This window comes from Prorops nasuta, unplaced genomic scaffold, assembly GCF_024137725.1.
Source record: "Prorops nasuta isolate Cenicafe-Biocafe unplaced genomic scaffold, Cenicafe_Pnas_1.2 PNAS00020, whole genome shotgun sequence".
NCBI classification, from domain to species: Eukaryota; Metazoa; Arthropoda; class Insecta; order Hymenoptera; family Bethylidae; genus Prorops; species Prorops nasuta.
The window spans coordinates 289921-309125 of NW_027116817.1; the positions used below are offsets into that span (position 1 = coordinate 289921).

Below are 19205 nucleotides of genomic sequence, written 5' to 3' on the forward strand. Positions count from 1 at the left end.
AAAATTACTGAATGAACGAAATATTTGAACTATATTTATATATAGTATGTTTGATATATAGTCAAAATTGCGGTTAATATCGAAAGTAGATCAATAATAAAGTTATTTGTGTCTTTTTTATATTATTTATTTGATATCAGCTATCATAAAACGAATGAAAATACAAAAAAAAATGAAATACAAAAATTTTTTAATAATTTTACAAAAATGGAATATATGTTTTACCATCTGCCATGGTATGTATTATGCAAGGCGAATAATCGGAAAGATTATTTTGACATAAGCAGCACTAATTATTAGTTTCAATAATTTGAAATGCTTGATAATGCATTACGCTAGAAACTACTTGTAATTTTTTAACGACAAAAAAAACTTCCTGATTGTTACAAATAATATATTGAATTCTTCCAAACGTTGGTATAATACTACTAGAATTTAAAAGTACAATTAAATTTGGTGCATAACGCGTACCATTTATGGTAACGCAAGATGTAATCAAATATTCATCACTTAAAATTGGTAAAATACTTTTAAAACTATTATAATCTTTGGATTTTAGTAAAGTACATTTCGAGATAGGGCCAATAGTTATGCGATCTGAAAATCCTTCATCAGACAAGAATCTACTACAAAGTTGTAACTGGTGTTTCAATGCTATTGTATATGCTGGGTTTCTTCTACTTGTAATCACCTTTGCATAATCCTTTAGCTGTTTATGTTTCGCCTCGAAACGAATGCAAGATAAATTTTTTAATGGACCCATTTGTTTCATTATTTGTGGGTAATGCGTTAGAATATGGTATTTTGGTTTCAAAAAATCATTAAAACATTCCAAGTAAATTGCGTGATACCTACTAATCAAATTTGAAAGGTAACATAGCGTTTCTGTATTGAATGCAGGAGCCATAATAATAGAAATTATTTCTCGAAGATGCAAATAGAGAGACCATGGTTTACTATCACGTGGTATTAAATCCCCGATTAATAATCCTAAATTTGCAACCAAAAAATTCATTTCTGATGCCGAAAGAATTAAATTTTCAGATCGTAAGCTCTTCTCGTTAATAAAAGCTGGACAATTGTATGTGTATAAAGAACTATTAAAATATTTTAATCTACTATTAAGCATATCTATACTAAAAAGTTTTTCTTTATTTATGAAAACATTAGAATTTTACCAAAGTCATATCTACATATACCTTCGAGTAAAGCATGCATTGGATCGACAGACGCATTTGTAATAACATGGTAATTAGAAATCTGGTTAAAAACGCATTCTTCACTTACACCGCAACTGTAATTCATCAAATCTTCGTTATAATTTTCAATTGAACGCAACAGTACAAGATTATCATTTATCATTTGCTTACAATCACTTTGATGTTTTACATATTCTACAGTAATGTGAAGAAGAGAAGCTTCGAGAAAATCCAAGGACAGTATTCATCCCTAGATTATCACCAGTAACCGCATATAATACAAAATAAACTGTTATTTTTTCGCCATCGATATTTATGTCGATTCCATTTTGTTCTAACTCGGTTAATTGTTTAATAATATCAGCAAATATGAGCTTATTTCCTAAGCGTGTGTGATCTGTTGCATTATGTAATTGAATAAGAAAAATATTTTCAAGCATACTACAATATTGTTCGGGTATACATGGAATAGTGCAATATACAGCACCAAGCTTATGAATACCAGTGTGAGAGCCTAGAGGGTTGTTTATCTCGAAATCATCGTAGTATAGTAAAAGTGGTAAAATCAATTTATTTTGTTCTTTCTTTATTAAATTATTCCACATTTCACCATTACAAGTTGAGGTCACTATTGTACTTTGCTTAGTTTTGTCTATATTATTAGCAATTAACTAATAAACGTTTTTCATTTGAAGAAATTTTTGTAATAATAATTTTAAAGGCACTACATGTATCGTTGTGTATTTTATAGCTAATTGTGTTTTCTTTTTTATACGCTGAGGTTTTAAAGAGGCATCGATATAAATACAGTAAGGTTTTATAAGACATTTTAATTCCTGAAGATAAGTAAATGATGAATGCTCTGATTTAAATGGAGAAAAAGAATTCTTTGAAATTTGAATCATTTGACTAATTTGATGATCTTCGTCAATACCGTAATTGTTACACGTGCTTTGTATTATATCTAAACAAACGTTATTAAAAAAACTGGTAAATAAAGTGATTAAATCGTTTACATGAGATCTTGGCATTTGATTCTTGCTGTATAATTTAGTTACTAGACAAGCTGCACTTTTGTTAACGCTGTTCTCAAAATGTTGAACACTAACTTCATTTGTATTTAATAATAATTCATTATTTGCAGAACTTATTATTGTAGCATTTTTATTGTCGTTATCATCTACACTTGAATAACTTTCTGAATTAGTAAAGACTATATTTTCAACAGCTAAGTCTTTCTTTTTACTAAGCAAAGTACAATCAGTAGAATCCTGACTAATGCAATCATGTTTCTTAGATATGTGTCTTTCATACGAATAGATATTATTAAATTTATGAGAACAAGATGGATATCGACAAACGCACTCTGTAAATATATTGGATTTATGTTTTAGTTTGGCATGACGTAATAAATTTTCGCGTAATTTTAAATTAACACTACAAAATGGGCAAGGATACATTTTCAACTGTGAATATTCAATTACACCTAGCACCAAATAAATGAAGCGCACCTTAAGATAGATATCGTATTATCAAACATACAAGAATATTCATTTTTCTATACTTAAGAGTAGACAAAACTTCAAAAATAACTAAATAATAACTAAAAAGTATATTGCGAATAAAACTGCTTGATTAACTGCAGCAACAGCCACCTACGTACAAATTATTTACGCTATTATACGACTTCTTGCCACTATTTCTTTTAATTACTCGCCAAATTTCTCGGTCACGAGTAGTATCTATGACAGATTCGGATAGAATATTTCAAGTTCCTTTTTTGCGAACTTTTTTCCTTCTACGAAGAGGGTGAAGACGTGCAAGTAAAACTGTACATACGTAAGTACGGATCTGTATGTACGTTAACCGGAGATACGGAAGACGGATACGTTTGTCGTGTAACGCGGTTGGAGTTTAAAATGCGCACGCAAGAAGTAAAACTGTCGTGTAAATCATCAGGAAATATCAGAACGTTACGTTTTATAATTTTTATCCGAGATCTCGCTCTTGAACTGTTTTCTTAAACTATTACAGAAATTTATCGCTTTCACGTTTTTGCCTCAGTTGGCCTCGATATCGATTCTGGACATTGTTTATATCCTACAAATTAGTTTATGCATTAGTTATTTTTAGACGACAGAAGATTAAATATAGGATGCACTATTATTCGAATTCCGCTGATACCTATTCCATTTATTTTTTATTTCCCAAACGAAAGAGTATATCAGTATTACTCTCAATATATCATTAATTAATAATATCAACGTGCCAATTTTGCTATTACATCTTCTCAATCGACTTAAAATTGTCAAATTTTTATTGGCTAATATTTCAATGCCAGAATATAAATTAGATTTGATAAGGAGTAATATTCCCAAAGCAAAATAATAATAAATTTTAATGAATATCCTTCTTCATCAGAAAAAAGCTAGAATGTAGTGTGGTATTTCTCACAATTTCAAAGTTTCCGTAGTCATTTCAAATTCCGTGCATATAAGGTGCAGCTAAAAGTTGTGCTAAGTTTTGCAAAGGGGCCCATCAATATTTAGCGATAGCAGCACAAAATACTCAGGCCGATTAATCTCTTGGGATTAGTAAATCATGAGGAAATATCAGAACGTTACGTTTCATAATTTTTATCCGAGATCTCGCTCTTGAACTGTTTTCTTAAACTATTATAGAAATTTATCGTTTTCCCAATTGATAGTCATTACACTTTGGTTCTTGATTAACGCACGACACGCGTTAAGTGTCTCCTTTATTATTTGTATGCTGTTGGGAATAATTGTTAGTTTGTGCATTTAACGCCAAGCATTAATATTAGTATTTGTTCAAGAGCTATTATTGTTGCATAAATGGCCGAATGGAAGAGTAATAGCTGGAGCATAATAATTAATTGTAGGTTAGTCGAGGCAAAAATATATTTGCGAATAAACGTGTAGGCAAACTCTTCTTAGCGCATTATTCTTGCCCAGTTTGCCATAATTTCGCGCGATGGACGTGTAATATGAAAGCCTGACCAACATACACTACTGGCCAACTTCCATCTATTAATGAGAAACAACTAATGACCATCTAGCAGATCGCAAAGTCCGTCAGAATCGTAACAACTCGTGGAGTGACAAGTAGCTAATAACCCTATTTCAAAGCTGTACGCGATGTTTCCGAAGCACGCAATGCCAATGCGTACGATTTCGAATAAGCAGGCAATTTGACTAATCCAATTCGGCCTGCCAGTTCTGATTTAACAGAATACGTTTAAAGGAATGCAACCTGCATTCAAATAAATCAAAAGTAATCATTCATTATCGTCCATTTTAAGACGATAATGTCTAAGACTAAACAAAACTTGAATGCAAATAGCATTTTACAAAATATTAGAATATAGCTTATTATTTAAAATAATAATAACTAAAAAGTATATTGCGAATAAAACTGCTTACTTTAAATTAGTCGCTGTCAGAACTGCTGCTTAAGTTACATTCAGTGTTTTCCTTCTCAAAATGACTGATTATGTGTGCCACATAAGAGATTGTTTTGTCCCATTTGGTTTTAAAATTATACAGTCCTCTCTGAATAATTAACCATAAATGTTCACTCTCTGGAGGGTACGATGCTTGTAATGCATGAAAAGACTTGAAGCATATATCCAAGGCTTCTATCGTAGAGCTTACATCATACAATATGTCATCAATGCAGACGAATGATGATTTAATATTTAAATAGTCTGTCCCTACTATCACAATAAATAGTTGAAGTGGTATATTGAACTTTTGCAGCTCTTGGATCCTTTTTTCCTTCGCAGCAGCTATTTCAGAAGAAGTCTGGTACGCAATAGATAATAATAAAGATTATAATATAACCTACATAGATTTTAATAGGTTATGTTTTATAACTTATGAAAAATTTTAGGTTATGCTCCATACATTATAAAAAATTTAAATTTGTCAATAGAGAAATAGATATAACAAAATAATGGAATATTTGTACTTACATTAACGCGAATCAGTAAACTATCCTTAGCGCAACCAATAGACGGTCTCCATACGTTAGTTTTACTTCTCTTAATTATGGTTTTCGGTGCTATGAAGTGAGGTAAGAGATGCAACTGAACAGCTACTTTCGAATCTAAAAGTTTGTTTAAAATCTAAAAGTTCTAAAAATATGTTTAAAATCATGACAGATTATATGATTGACTTGACTTACCATCATTTAAATTTGTAGTTTCCAAAATTGCTTGGAGCGACTTAGCTGTATCATCAGTCTTTTGGATTACTGCAATTGCTGCAATTTTCTCAAAAAGACAATTCCAATCTTCAATCGTCACAGTTTTACTACTAACTTTTAAATTTATAAAATCCTGTTTTATTAGTTCATGGCCTCTTGGGTGTTTTAATGGTAACCAATTTTGGATATAACTGTGAATCTTATCAGAGGATTCCTTTTGCAATTCGCTATAACGAAAAGCAAATGTAACGTTCCAATGTTGTAAAACGATGTCCCAGGGCGCTATGTTATTTTGAAGCCACTTCTTACTATCTAAAGCTTCAGCTGTATAACCTACAAATATTTGTAACATTTATTTAATATTAAAAATAGAATTTGATTTTTAAAGCAACAAACCTTCATCACAGTCTTTTTTCTCAGTGATATCTTCTTCGTTATCTTTCTCCAATTTTTTAAATTCAGACAATGAATTTCTATATTTGTTGACCAGTTTTCCTCGAGAAGGTACTGATTTGTTATGTTGAGAGTTCACTTTTGCAATTGGTGGAACATAATACGATGCAGAATTTTCAGTTGGAAAAATTTTTACAATTTCTTTGGCCAAGTGATCAAAATCATAATTTTTAAGCCTAAATAATATTCGTAAACAAATAAAAGCTGCCAAAACTACTATTTTTATTATAAAAAATAATACCTTCTAGAAGTTGTATTAATAATTGTAGATATGACAGTTTCCGTTATCAGATCTCTGTCCCTCTCTTCTAATAATTTTTTCTTTTTGTACTTTTGCAGTACCAACCGACATCGCACGTTGTTGGTTAAAATTTTATGCATGGATGGCAGCAACCTTACGTTAAACTGTTTTTTTCCTTTGAAACAGTCCTGTCTCTCTAACCCTTGATTTTCCTTTTCTGCTTCCGAATCAGTTGATTCAAATTGCTAAAAAGACAGTACAGAAAATATTTCATTACACCGTATTATTTCTTTCACTACGAAAATATTTCATTAAATTCACTTACACTACAAGTAGGACTAATTTTTTCCTTTCCAAATTCTTTACGCCAATTCTGCAAAAATGAAACACGATGTCCAATAAGTGGAACGAGTTCTGCTATCATACTTTCAGTTAAATATGACATTGATTGCTTATTAATTTTATTTCCTATTAAAAGAATTTAAAAAAAAGGCTGATAAAAATAAGTAATTCCAAAAAGAGTTTATACTTACTCTCAAATACTGCAATATACTCTTCCATACCCCATTGTTTTAACAAATCTTGGGTAGCACTATCACTCATTTTGAAGAAGAAATAGCACGAACAAAATAAGCAGTGTAAGTACAGGACGATGTTAATCTGCCGAGAAAGATCGCAAACTAAACATCGAAGCTATCGAAAGAACGATGTTCCCCCTCCCCCCTCTTCCGAACACTTTTTTCATTGTTTACGTTGGTATCAAAGAGTTTAGCTAGATGTAGGTTTGTTTCTACTAAAAGATTCATTTCATAATGCTAAAATATTCAGTAATTTATATAAATAAGTATTTGATGAAAAGAACTAGTTACATTTAACATCTAATATACTTATTTATTGTCTTGTTTTAAATATATTTATTTCACGAAGTAAATTAATTTCTTGGTCCATATTATTTAATTTAATTATTTTAATAAAATCTACGAACATTTTAGTTGGAGTAGTTCCATATAATGATTTATTTGTTGTAATGTTCGGAAAAGTTAAAACAATTAAATTTTTTATTAATACTACTAAATTCAATTCTTTGTAGTTAAAAAGTTTATTCTTGATTTAAGTAAATACAAATTATTGAATCAATAATATAATTACAAAATCTTAATAATTATATTTTTGAAGCAAATAATTGTTTTTTTTTTGTCTAAATATATTTTATTAATGATCAATATATAATTATCGGACATTAATAAAAAAATAATTAACTTAACTAATATCTTTATAAATTCAAATATTATTTTTTTAATTTGAATAAACCAAGCTTAATAATTAATTTATTTCAAACTAGTAATATATATTTACGATTTATAAAATAATTATTACTCGTAAATATATTTAATCAAGCCAAATAAATTAGCATTCAATTAAATGCATTTAGTTACATTAATTAATTTTTTTTCTCAGTGTAGAGTGTAACGCAATACAAATAATATTTTGAAGTTTCATAACGCATTGTTAGTGTTCAATGGAATGATACAATGGATGCATTTACGATAAATTTGTTGACCGAATGGAACCTAGAAGATCTCATTTCATCATTCAAAGGTAAGAAAATCTTGCGAATTATTAATTTTCTTTTGTTTTTATACATAAAGACAGTTCCAAGGAAAATGTTGTAGCAATGAAGTTGCATTTTTAGTTGTAGATTAGTTTAAGTGCACGTGGCTTCCATTTTCAGTAATAGGCACATAGTTTAAAATGAATATTTATTTTCTGTTTAAACTAAAGTAACCTTTGGACTTAAATTGACAACATCCTTCTACCTTCGTATCTAATATATTCCATACCTCTAACATTTGTTACTGCAACTGCTTCATTTTATCATAAGATATTAAGTTACCAAATTTCTATAACTATTTTTCTTAGTATGCTAGCAGCAACTTATAAACTTATAAAAACTTGATTTTATCAGTCATTTTAGTTTTATACATACTGTATGTACTAAGTATAATAAGAATATATACTGCATTTAGTTTTGTAATAACTCTGGTACTGCAAACCTTTGTCGGACTGCAACAAATTATGGTAATATTTTCTTTTCTTAATAATACGCTGTTTATTGCAATGATTTTAATCTCATTATAATTCATTTGAACGATAGTAATTAAAATTAATAGAACCTATTATGATATACGCAGAACAAATCTCTCATTATTTCTGTATTAAAAGTATATTCTAATGTAGTACATACATTAGTGATTAAATATTCATATTTCTAATCGTAAACTGAAATTATGCAGAAATTTTGTCTACTCTTTATATCAGGAAATATATAATCTAAATAAAAATGCTATTTAATGTAGCATGATATTCGTAGTAAAAGTTCTTATATGAAGAGGAATTTTGTGTTTACTGTTCGACAAGAATATACCTATTTTATATATTAATAAATATTTACTGCGAACATCATTGTACATTAAATTTACATATTTATTTTATTCACTTAAACATTTATATAATAAACTAAAAAAAAAAATTGAATGAATAGATAGGTTTATCTGTAACACAGTATGTAAATTGATTTCTCTAACTGTTTTCCTTTTTGTTGCTTAGAAAATGAGATTAATGAACAAAACATTAAACATTTGAATGACTCAATGCTAAAGGAATTGATTCCTAAAATAGGAAGAAGAATTTTATTTATAAATAAATTGAAGCAGCTATGTTCCAATGAATCTTTGTCGCAGGTACAGTACTCTAATAATATTAGTAAAATATATTACAATTTTGGAAAAACTGAATACAAATGTATAAGGTGTATGTATATTTCTTATTTAATCAGTTTCCTAAATTTTTATATAGAACAAATCAAGTTCAATAGAAAACTTGTCAAGTGATGATGAAGTTTCTAATGATGAAAATGCGTTACCTTCAGCAAATAATTCACTCATTTCAACTCGTTTCTATAATGATAGAAGAACTATACATAAACTTTAAAGAAAAGTACTAGAGGTTCCGCAGTTTTATGTACATATAAAAAAAACAAAGTTCTGTCGATGAAAAACAGAAATATAATCGTTGACATAATTATGGAGGATGTCTTACCAAAAGAAAAAAGGTGTTCATTGTTAATAACATCACTTCTTTATGTTTCTTCCTCGTTTATATTCATTATATTTTCTTTCATTAGATTAAAAAATGCAGATTTCCATGGTTTAGCTAAACAAATTTGTGAGGAATTTCCTACGGAAAATTTGAATACTTACTATGTGCCTCCAATAACAAAAAAAGAATCAAATATCGAAATAATTTATATGGACTAAAACTATTAAATGCAGTTGGAACTACAGACGAGGAAAGTGATACAGATGAGAATGTTGACATAGGTAAAGTTCATTAAATTTTGTCTAATTAATTTAATGCTGTTATAAAAAATCAATATTTCATTTGAAGGAAATTTCATTTGCTTTAAATGATATTTACTATAAATAATTAAATTATGGAATTGTTATTTTTAAAAGCAATATTATACATTTAATTAAATAAAATTTGCTTCTCTATCATATAAATGAAAAATTTATATGATAGATACCGAAGGACTTGAATTGAAAAAATGGTTAAGCGTTACAATAACTCCTTGGGATAAGGTTAAAGAAAATTGGAAAAAATCATTTAATTTTAGACGACAGGAATATAAAAAAAATAAAGATTTTAATATTGCTACAATCGTCGCCGAATGGCCAATATTAAGACAGCCCAATGCGTTTGCTTCAATCAACGAGGATTTCGATTCATTACGTTTAACTACGGTTAATTTAAATGGAGAAATTTGGGAAACTTTTTTCCAAAAGGTTTTAAAATTAAGAGATTTGAATAACAGGGATTCGAATGCGTTAGCATTAAAAGAAGTGGTAACATTAGAAGAAATTAATATAGGTTAGCGTTCGTTTAGTTTCCTATTTCATTACGAATATAATTAAATATATGTTTTTAAGCTTCTCAAAATAATTTCATTTTGATAACAAATAATGATTAAATAGATTTGAAAGTAGCTGGACAGTTATTATTGCTACCATTTTTGCTGCCGCCTAAAGGACACATAAAATGTGGTCAAAAACATTGGAAACCCTCCGTTACAGAATGCAAAGATAGTATTCTTATGCATTTACTGGTAATTTTTATATACTTTTTGTTTTACAAGGTGCAGTATTTGTAAAAAAATAGCAGACGTGTGTTAAATATTTTTGAAGTGGTCAACTAAGCTTGAAAGAACAATGTATGTATTAAAATATAAATCAAAACTTATTTAAAGCGTGTCGAAACCTCTGAAAAAGATTGTAATAACCTAGGATTTTTTATTTTAGTAGTTACTTACATTATGCCATCAAATTTGCTTAATATTTGTAACGAAGTTCCCCGTTACGTATGCAAGATACCGAATAAAAAGTATGAAAGCTACCGAACAGTGGATATTATTAATCCCTACGTTACCGACTCGTGAGATAGGCTCACGAGTGGATTATAGCTAACGTCAAGGATAGACCCCGTTGACAGGCAGAGGCCCGGATGAAAAGACCGGCGCTCCAGTAAACGATGTCCAGGTTGTCCTGAGAAGTAAGGCAGGGCCATGCCAAACAACCCAGGCAACCTGAGATAAGGAGAAGCGGCCTCGGGGAGTCCTAAAACAATGACAGTGTCTATAAGTCCCCACGAGGAGGGGAAATAGAACATCGAGTCTGGCTTGAACGCTGGTTACGCGCGTCAAGCAGGCTGCGCGAATGTCGTGCGCAGACTGCCATAGCAGGCAGTCGGAACGCGACCATGGGACTGTGCTGATGTGTCCGTGCGTGCTGGTGAGCGCGTGACGCGGCACTCAGACAGCCATGGGTCGGTTCGCGTACGTGAGGCGTGTGCTATAGGCCAGCCTGCACGTACGTCACGACTGGATACCGGCCAATGCATAGTGGGTTGTGTAGGGGCGTAGTTAGCCCGTTGGAATGTGTCCCGGTGCCCTCCGTAATCCCATAGGCTTGCGCTATGGCTGGACGGGCCGCGAACATTGCCTCCGTGGTGGTCCGCTCCTGGCAAACTCAGTGCTTGGCAAATGATACCGCATGTTCCCGCACTCCTCACCACCACCTGGGTGTGGGTGGTGAGGGATGAATGTATGCCCCTCAGCAGGTAGGTCTGCGAGGCTCGGACTTCCGTAAGGAACCCTCCCCTCTCTCCACGACCTGGCATACTGAGCGACCCTGGCTACCGCTACCGTCCGAATGCATGGCCGCAGGGCTGTATGAGATGCATAACGAATGGGGTCGAAGGACCCAACTGACCAACTGGCGCCCTGATACCGATGAATAAGGACGGGCGAAGGTAATGGGAAAACCCGTAGTGTGAGTGGCCCCTCGCACTGACGGGAATAACCTTACAAATTTTAGTAAATATTTAACCCTCAACGGGTACACAGGGTAAAATTTACCCAATCGCAATTTCCCTCAAAGCTATATTTTAATATAGAGGAAAAAGAGGGTATTGCAAATCTATTGAAAAAATCAGTTATTAGGAGCTCTCCTATAAACATCTAAGACCGGCTACATTTTGATAACAGTATTTCATTTGCAAGGTAATAAAAAAATTGTGCGGGTAAAATTAACCCTGTGTACCCGTTGTGTCCCAATATTGGCAGACTTCCGGACAGCAAAAAGGTAAGCACTAATATACTATACTCATTACTAATCTTAAGATATATATTTACTTTTATTTATATTAATTCGTATATAGTTTAAAAGAAACAATGAGACGTTCTGTTAGACTAGCAGCCCAGTTAGCAGCTGCAGAAATGCAAAATGCTTGTACATCAGATGAAGAAATTTCTAATGCTAGCGACGTAGAATGTGATGAGGATATTACAATTGAACAAAGTGATAGTTGTTCAGAACAGAGCATTTCGGAGAGTGAATGGCCTACTACTTCAAAACCCAAGCGCGGTCGGCCGTCACTTCTCCGCGCAAAAAACTGCACATGGTCAGTTACACCTGTCTCGTCAACAACTATGTCTAAAAACTTAAGAAATTCAATTGATAGAGAGTCGATTATACCATCTCCAAAAGAGGCTGCTCTTCAAATAAAGTCACCCTTGGAAGCGTGGAGTCTTTTGATGTCCGAAAATATAATTGACAAAATCGTTAAATTTACTAATATTGAGCTTTTACGATATACTGCGGCAAATAATGTATCAGATCATATAGTTATCAAAACTATTGACAAAATTGAAATAAAAGCATTCTTTGGGTTGCTGTACTATTCAGGCCTATTTAAAGTAAATCGTACGGATATCGAAGATCTTTGGTCGGTTCATTCGTTATCATTATTTCGTGCTACAATGACGTACCGTAGATTCAAAATTATTTTGAGGTGTATTAGGTTTGACGATAAAGAAACCCGAAAAGAACGTCTGCAAAATGATAAATTTGCTCATATTCGAGAATGTTGGGATATGTTCATTTCTAATTGCAAAAATTATTACGAACCTGGGAAAAATGTTACAATAGATGAGCAACTATTATCATTTCGTGGTCGATGCTCATTCAAAATTTATATACCTTCAAAACCTGACAGGTATGGTTTGAAAATCGTTTCTATACACGATGCTGAAACACATTATATGTTTGATGCTTTACCGTATACTGGTACCGTTGTTAACAAAGAGCCAACTGAAAGTGTTCCAGCTTACTTCGTGCGAAAGTTATGTGAGAGTATCTCTGGTTCAAATCGGAATATTACTGCTGATAATTGGTTTACCAGTTTGCCAATTGTTGAAAAATTGTCTGATTCAAATCTAACATACGTCGGAACTATCCGCAAAAATAAACAGGAGATTCCTGAGTCATTCAAGCGCGCTCCTGCAGATAATTCAGATGCTCAATTTGCTTTTCGAAAAAATATGACTCTTCTTTCATATTATCCAAAAAAGAAAAACAAAAAGGTGGTTTTATTATTATCATCACTTCATAAAGATCGTGGAATTGACGCAGAAACAAATAAGCCCAACATCGTTGTTTTTTACAACAAAACTAAGGGAGGGGTGGATAGTTTTGACAAAAAATGTCACGATTATTCTGTTGCACGGCGAACTCAGCGATGGCCTCTACGATTTATGTACGGTATGCTAGACCAATGCAATGTAAACGCACATATTTTGCACAATTTCTGCGAGAACAATTCTATGCTTTCGCGAAAAAAATTTGTTCTAGAACTTGCTATGTCACTTGTTAAACCTCTCTTGACTTTGCGGTTAACACTTCCGACATTACGCATTTCCGTACGCAATTTAATTGAACAATTTATTCCAAATGAAGAACGCTTTGAGAATCAATTAATCGAAGACGAGCTTCCAACAAATTTACATGAAAAACCAAAGCGTTGTCAGCTTTGTCCCTATTCAAGTGATAGAAAATCGCGTGCCTTTTGTATACGTTGTCGTAAAACCATGTGCAAGGAACATGTGGCTAAGATTTGCACTATATGCGAAAAAAAATAATTATTTAAGGTTTTTTAATGTATAAGAACAGAAAAATTGTTTATTTTGTTAATTAATAATAACTTTTATTTTTTAAATGTTTATTAACTTTAAAAAGCACTTATAACTATTACTTGCTAATATATAGAAGATAATAATCTTATATAGAAGAAATAAAGTACCGTACAAATGATTCAAATTCTATCACTTTTTAAATTGTCATAAAAAATAAAAAAATTTTTATAATCGTAAAAAGATGTTAATTACTTTAAAGTATAGCTCTTTATCTTCAAAATAGTATATATATTTGTTAGTTTATTGTTTATCTTTACTAATAAAATATTACTTAGAACAGAAAAAGGTTTTTTAAAAACATATCGTTTTATTTTTCAGTAAATCTAAAAAAATTTCATAAATTTATAACGTTTTATGTTCTCATTATCTTCTTTAAACTATGGTAAGTAGTTTAAAAAAAAATTCCAACATACATTAATTTGGAGCCGAGATATAAACGTTTGAATTTCGGTAAGGTAAAATTTACCCTGTGTACCCGTAACGTTACATTTTCAAAGTGTACCCGTTGAGGGTTAATACACATGCCACGAACTTTCCTCAAATAGAACACCTTGTATTATATCCGTTAACGTAATAATTTTATTTACATAAAGATTTTTGACAGATTCCTGGAGATATAATTGTGAAAGTTGATGAAAGAAGAGAATTAATGAAGAAATTGAACTTGTCGGTTCAACCATTCATCGTAATAATTGGGCCTACATTAACAGATATTGAGTCGATATATGTATGCCTTGATGACATCATATACAAATTGGAATCTGTATTGCAAGCTATCGACATTTGCTTCAAGATATTTCATGTGTTTAACCTCAAGTACCCACCAGAAAGTGAACACATCTGGCAGCTGGTGCAATAGTATATATACAGGGTGTTTCACGTAAGGCGCCCCAGCTCGAAATGAGGACTCAGAACGCATGGTGGGGGCAGATGCATCTAATTGGCCGTGGAGGGAGAGAGAGGGAATAACGTGGAGAAGGATAGAGCTATCCTTTACTAGACGATACGCCTAGCGTATCGCTGTCCCCTCTCTTCCCCGCTCACACCAGTCATCTTTGGTCAACTCTTGTCCTCTTTCTCTCTCTCTCTCTCTCTCTCTCTAACCGCGGCCAATTAGATGCATCTGCCCCCACCATGCGCTCTGTGAGTCCTCTTTTCTAGCTGGGGCGCCTTACGTGAAACACCCTGTATAATATAAAAACAGTGTACGACAAATACATTTCTCAAGTCGCCGAATTAATAACTGATATGAACAAGGTACGACAGCAATGTAAACTTAAATTTAAAATACATTATATTAACTATACTTTTCTTTAAGTTAAGTCTCATAAAAGTCTTAGTTTATATAAAAATAATCATTAGTTTAGACCGCACTTTACGCAGTTGACGTTTTATAAAATGTAATTGCTTCTGCTCCATATATATTTGGAAATAAGTATACATACCTAAACAAAATGGTTTGTTGTCCAAATTGTAATAAAATTGTAGAAGAAAGGAAATTTTTTAAAGTCCATGTAAAAAGAAATCATAAGTTTCTATTAAATAGCTCATGTTATTGTAAATTTCGAAGTTGTTATAGATCTTTCTCTAACTTTTATGGATTTAAACAACATTATTTAAGAGAACATATTGCTGACGGTAGAGCCGGTAGTATTAAGGATGTTCAATATAATGGGCCAGTTACAATCGAAGAAAACAGGTTGTTTGAAAATTTACTTTCAGATAATGAGGAACCAAATTTAATTGATGCCAAAAATCGGATATGTTAACTTTTACGAGAAACGAATCAAAATTAAATTTAAATGGTTTCAAAAATATTATTGTTTCCTATGTTTCATTATATATCGCTAAATTCTACAGTTTTCTAAACATACCTCGAAATTTTAGTTTACAGATATTAGAAACGTTGAAAGAATTTTTTTCCATGTCATTAAAAAAAATTGTAGAATATATTAGTTCTAATCAAATGTGTACTGTTCCACAAGAAACTGCAATTCTACAAGCTGTAGATGAAGCTTTCAATTATTTTACATCGGAATTTATAATTTTCAAATATTTTGTTCAACAAGGAACTCTGATTATGCCTGTAACTCATAGTATAGATACAGGTTTGAGACCCCGTTCTTCTAAAGAAAAAAAAATAGTTTCCATTTTCAACATTACTATTGAAACAGTGCCTTTAAAAATAGTTTTAACGAAATTTTTACAATTGCCGCATGTTTTTGATTGTATTATGAATGAATTGGAAAAGCAAAGAGAACCTGGTTTCTTTAGTTCCATATTGGATGGTGAAGTTTGGCAAAATATTAAAGAAAATTTTCCTGAATCAATTGTCTTACCGTTAAATATATATTTTGATGACTTCGAGATTAACAATCCGTTAGGTTCTCATAATAATATAAATAAAATAGGATCTGTTTATTTTACCATTCCATGTATACCTAATGAATACAAAAGCACCTTGAATAATATATTTCTTGCTCAACTACATAAAACGGAGGATTATAAACATTATGGCAATTCTATAATTTTTCATAACCTTATCCAGGAGCTAGTCGAATTAGAAACACTTGGTACTACTGTTACATTTAATGGGGCAGTGAAAAAAATATATTTTGTTTTAACCCATTAACGTCCAAAATGTCAAAATTTCTTGCACGTTTTCAAAGTGATTTTTTCCTATGTAATTGGCGTTGAAAAAATTCTTGAACCACATATTCTGATGTAAAATTGCATGCTCTTTCAGAATCCGTTGCCAGAATCATGATAAAACTCACAGGAAAAGAGATATGCTCGATTGAAACATAAAAAACACCTAAATTTTCGAAAAAAAAAAAATTTTAGGATTTTTTTTCGAAGTGTTACGGTGAAGATATCACCTTGCGACCGTGATCAAAGGTGATCATGGGAGTTGAAGTTTAACAGGGAATTTTTTTGTTGACCTTGAACCATCGCTTCTTTACAAAATGGCGGAAAAAACGAATTTTTTTTTTCAATCTTCATCAACTTTTTTCTCGAAATCTATGGTCTTTAGAAAAAAATTCATAAAAACAAAAATGCCTTAGAATCGCTCGAGGAACATTCTCAAATTTTTTCAGAATTGTTTGAGACAATTTTTGATTTTCCGGGAAACTTGTGAAATGGAATCTTATGAATTTTTTTCTAAAGTCCATAGATTTCGAGAAAAAAATTGATAAAGTTGAAAAAATAAAAATTCGTTTCGGCCGATGTTTTGAAAACCTATTGGTAAAAAAACGTTCCGTCTACGAAAACTCGGAAAAAATTTTACAATATTGCTCGAATGATTCTAACTTATTTTCATTCTTTTTTCAAAGAGTTATAGATTCCGACAAAAATTTCATCCTTTATTTCCATTTCATTTCGGCAGATAAGCGTAATTTTTGGTCTCATGTATTCATGAATATTCGTCTTTTTTTGTTCTCTTCTTTCGTATTTTTGTACATACGGATGAGTGATAAATAAACGAAATCATTAATTTCATACATTATGTCGCGGAAACGTGTAAGATCTTCTGAATATGAATCAGATTCTTCAGATAGTGATTCAGAACGCAACGTATTGATTCCGGATCCTGACTATTCAGGTTCCGATGATTCTGGTTCCGATTTTGATTCAGATTGCGAACATGAAATACCCAATATCACTTACAATAAAGCTCGTGCAAATTATTCTGAAAAACAAGATAAACTTGAAAAAGGTCATGAATTCACTTGGATTGAGGGTGTAAAGTTACACCCTGATTCTTGTGAAGATAAAGTATTATTGTCCGAATCGCAAAAAAAGAAAATACGTAGGAGCGAACCTTTTCAATTGTTTGAAACCTTTTTTTCTATTGAAATGAAAAAATATATTATTGATGCGTGTAAAGACAATGGTTATGATCTGAAATTGAAAGATCTTGATACTTTTATTGGAATAGTTATTTTTTCTACATTCAATCCCAGAAAATCACAGAGAGATTACTGGTCATCTGATCCGTATTTATCTAATGAAGTAGTTTCTTCTGCAATGTCTCGCCAACAATTTGAAATCACAAAATCTAAATTGAAGTTTTCAAAAAACAAAGACAAAGATTCAAATGATCGAGGATGGCGCGTTCGTTCTCTACTGAAACTTTTTCAAAATAACATCATGAAATTCGGAATATGGAGAACTGCTCTATCCGTTGATGAGATGATGGCCAAATCCTATGCAAAAACTGTTTTGAAACAATTTATTCGAGGAAAACCGATAAGATTTGGTTTGAAATTTTGGGGCTTGTGTACTTCGGACGGCTATCTACTGAATTTGGATCTTTATTGCGGCAAGAATTCTCAAATTGGAGATAAGTTATCTAAATGTGCTTTAGGTTCACGAGTAGTATTATATTTATTACAACCATTTTTTCAAATAATAAGTTATAACAAAATTTCTCAATTTCATCTGTACTTTGACAACTTCTTCACGAACATGGATTTGGTATTACATTTGAAGAAATTGCGTTTGAAATGCACTGGTGCTATCAGAGATAATCGAGTCAAAGAAAAAAATGTGCTTGATAAGAAAGCTCCAAGAGGGACATATGTGGTGAAGCACGACGTAAACAGTGGCATAAATTTCATTACTATCATGGATTCGAAGCCCGTCTCAATAGCTTCAACTGCAGCAGGTGTCAATCCTCTATCTATTTCAAAAAGATACAGCGCAGAGGCTAAATCTAAAATTGAAATACCTTTTCCGCAAGCTTTACACCTATATAACAAATTCATGGGAGGTGTTGACCTGCATGACGGACATTGCAATGACATACTCCCAAGTATACGATCAAAAAAATGGACATGGGTAGTTTTTATGAGACTTATACAGGCGTCTATTACTAATTCTCTTGTAATTTACAATGCTGCTAACGATGGAAAGAAAAAAGTTGGAATAAAAGAGTTCACTATTTCGATTGCCAAATACTACTTACAAAAAAGTAGTCGCAAAAGTAAAGCACATGGACGATCTAATAGTGACAAATTGAGGATTTGTTCGAATGGAAACTGTCCAATAAGAACAAGAATTTTCTGCAAAACGTGTAATTTAAATATTTGCAATAAATGTTGGCTAAAAAAGCACACCTAAAAGTATGAATAAGTGAGAGGCAAGGGGACTCACGGAAAACAAGCACCCCGAGACGTGAGAGGCAAGGGGACTCACGGGAAAAAAGCACCCCAAAGGAGACAGAATTTTACCACGTCCACGCCGTAGTCTCTGGGTAACGCTAAGAGTAAAAAAATCTTCCTAAAATTTGCACAGAAATCGTTTTTTACCAATAGGTTTTTAGAACATAGCGGCCGAAACGAATTTTTATTTTTTCAACTTTATCAATTTTTGTCTCGAAATCTATGGACTTTAGAAAAAAATTCATAAGATTCCATTTCACAAGTTTCCCGGAAAATCAAAAATTGTCTCAAACAATTCTGAAAAAATTTGAGAATGTTCCTCGAGCGATTCT

The 19205-nt window shown here is 31.8% G+C and overlaps 1 protein-coding gene across 1 annotated transcript; it reads right to left on the bottom strand.

Annotated features, from left to right (window-relative positions):
* Positions 1 to 289: 289 nt before the first annotated feature.
* On the bottom strand, positions 290 to 3676 carry LOC136780736 (uncharacterized). Its single transcript, XM_066739291.1, has 10 exons — positions 3654 to 3676; positions 3434 to 3611; positions 3232 to 3299; positions 3039 to 3139; positions 2863 to 2941; positions 2742 to 2802; positions 1928 to 2665; positions 1462 to 1870; positions 1200 to 1418; positions 290 to 1149 (listed from the first exon to the last, which is right to left on the bottom strand). The coding sequence occupies exons 1-10, from the start codon at positions 3674 to 3676 to the stop codon at positions 290 to 292; spliced, it is 2736 nt and encodes a 911-aa protein (XP_066595388.1).
* Between the last annotated feature and the right edge of the window lie 15529 nt (positions 3677 to 19205).

What these genes read in the sequence shown, in the direction of transcription:
- LOC136780736 (XM_066739291.1), bottom strand. Translation starts at nt 3,676, where the DNA reads ATGACTACGGAAACTTTGAAATT. An exon ending in TAATTAATGATATATTGAGA is followed by an intron (nt 3,300 to 3,433) that starts GTAATACTGATA and finishes ACTAATTTGTAG; the next exon opens with GATATAAACAATGTCCAGAA. An exon ending in AATGCATGCTTTACTCGAAG is followed by an intron (nt 1,150 to 1,199) that starts GTATATGTAGAT and finishes TCATAAATAAAG; the next exon opens with AAAAACTTTTTAGTATAGAT.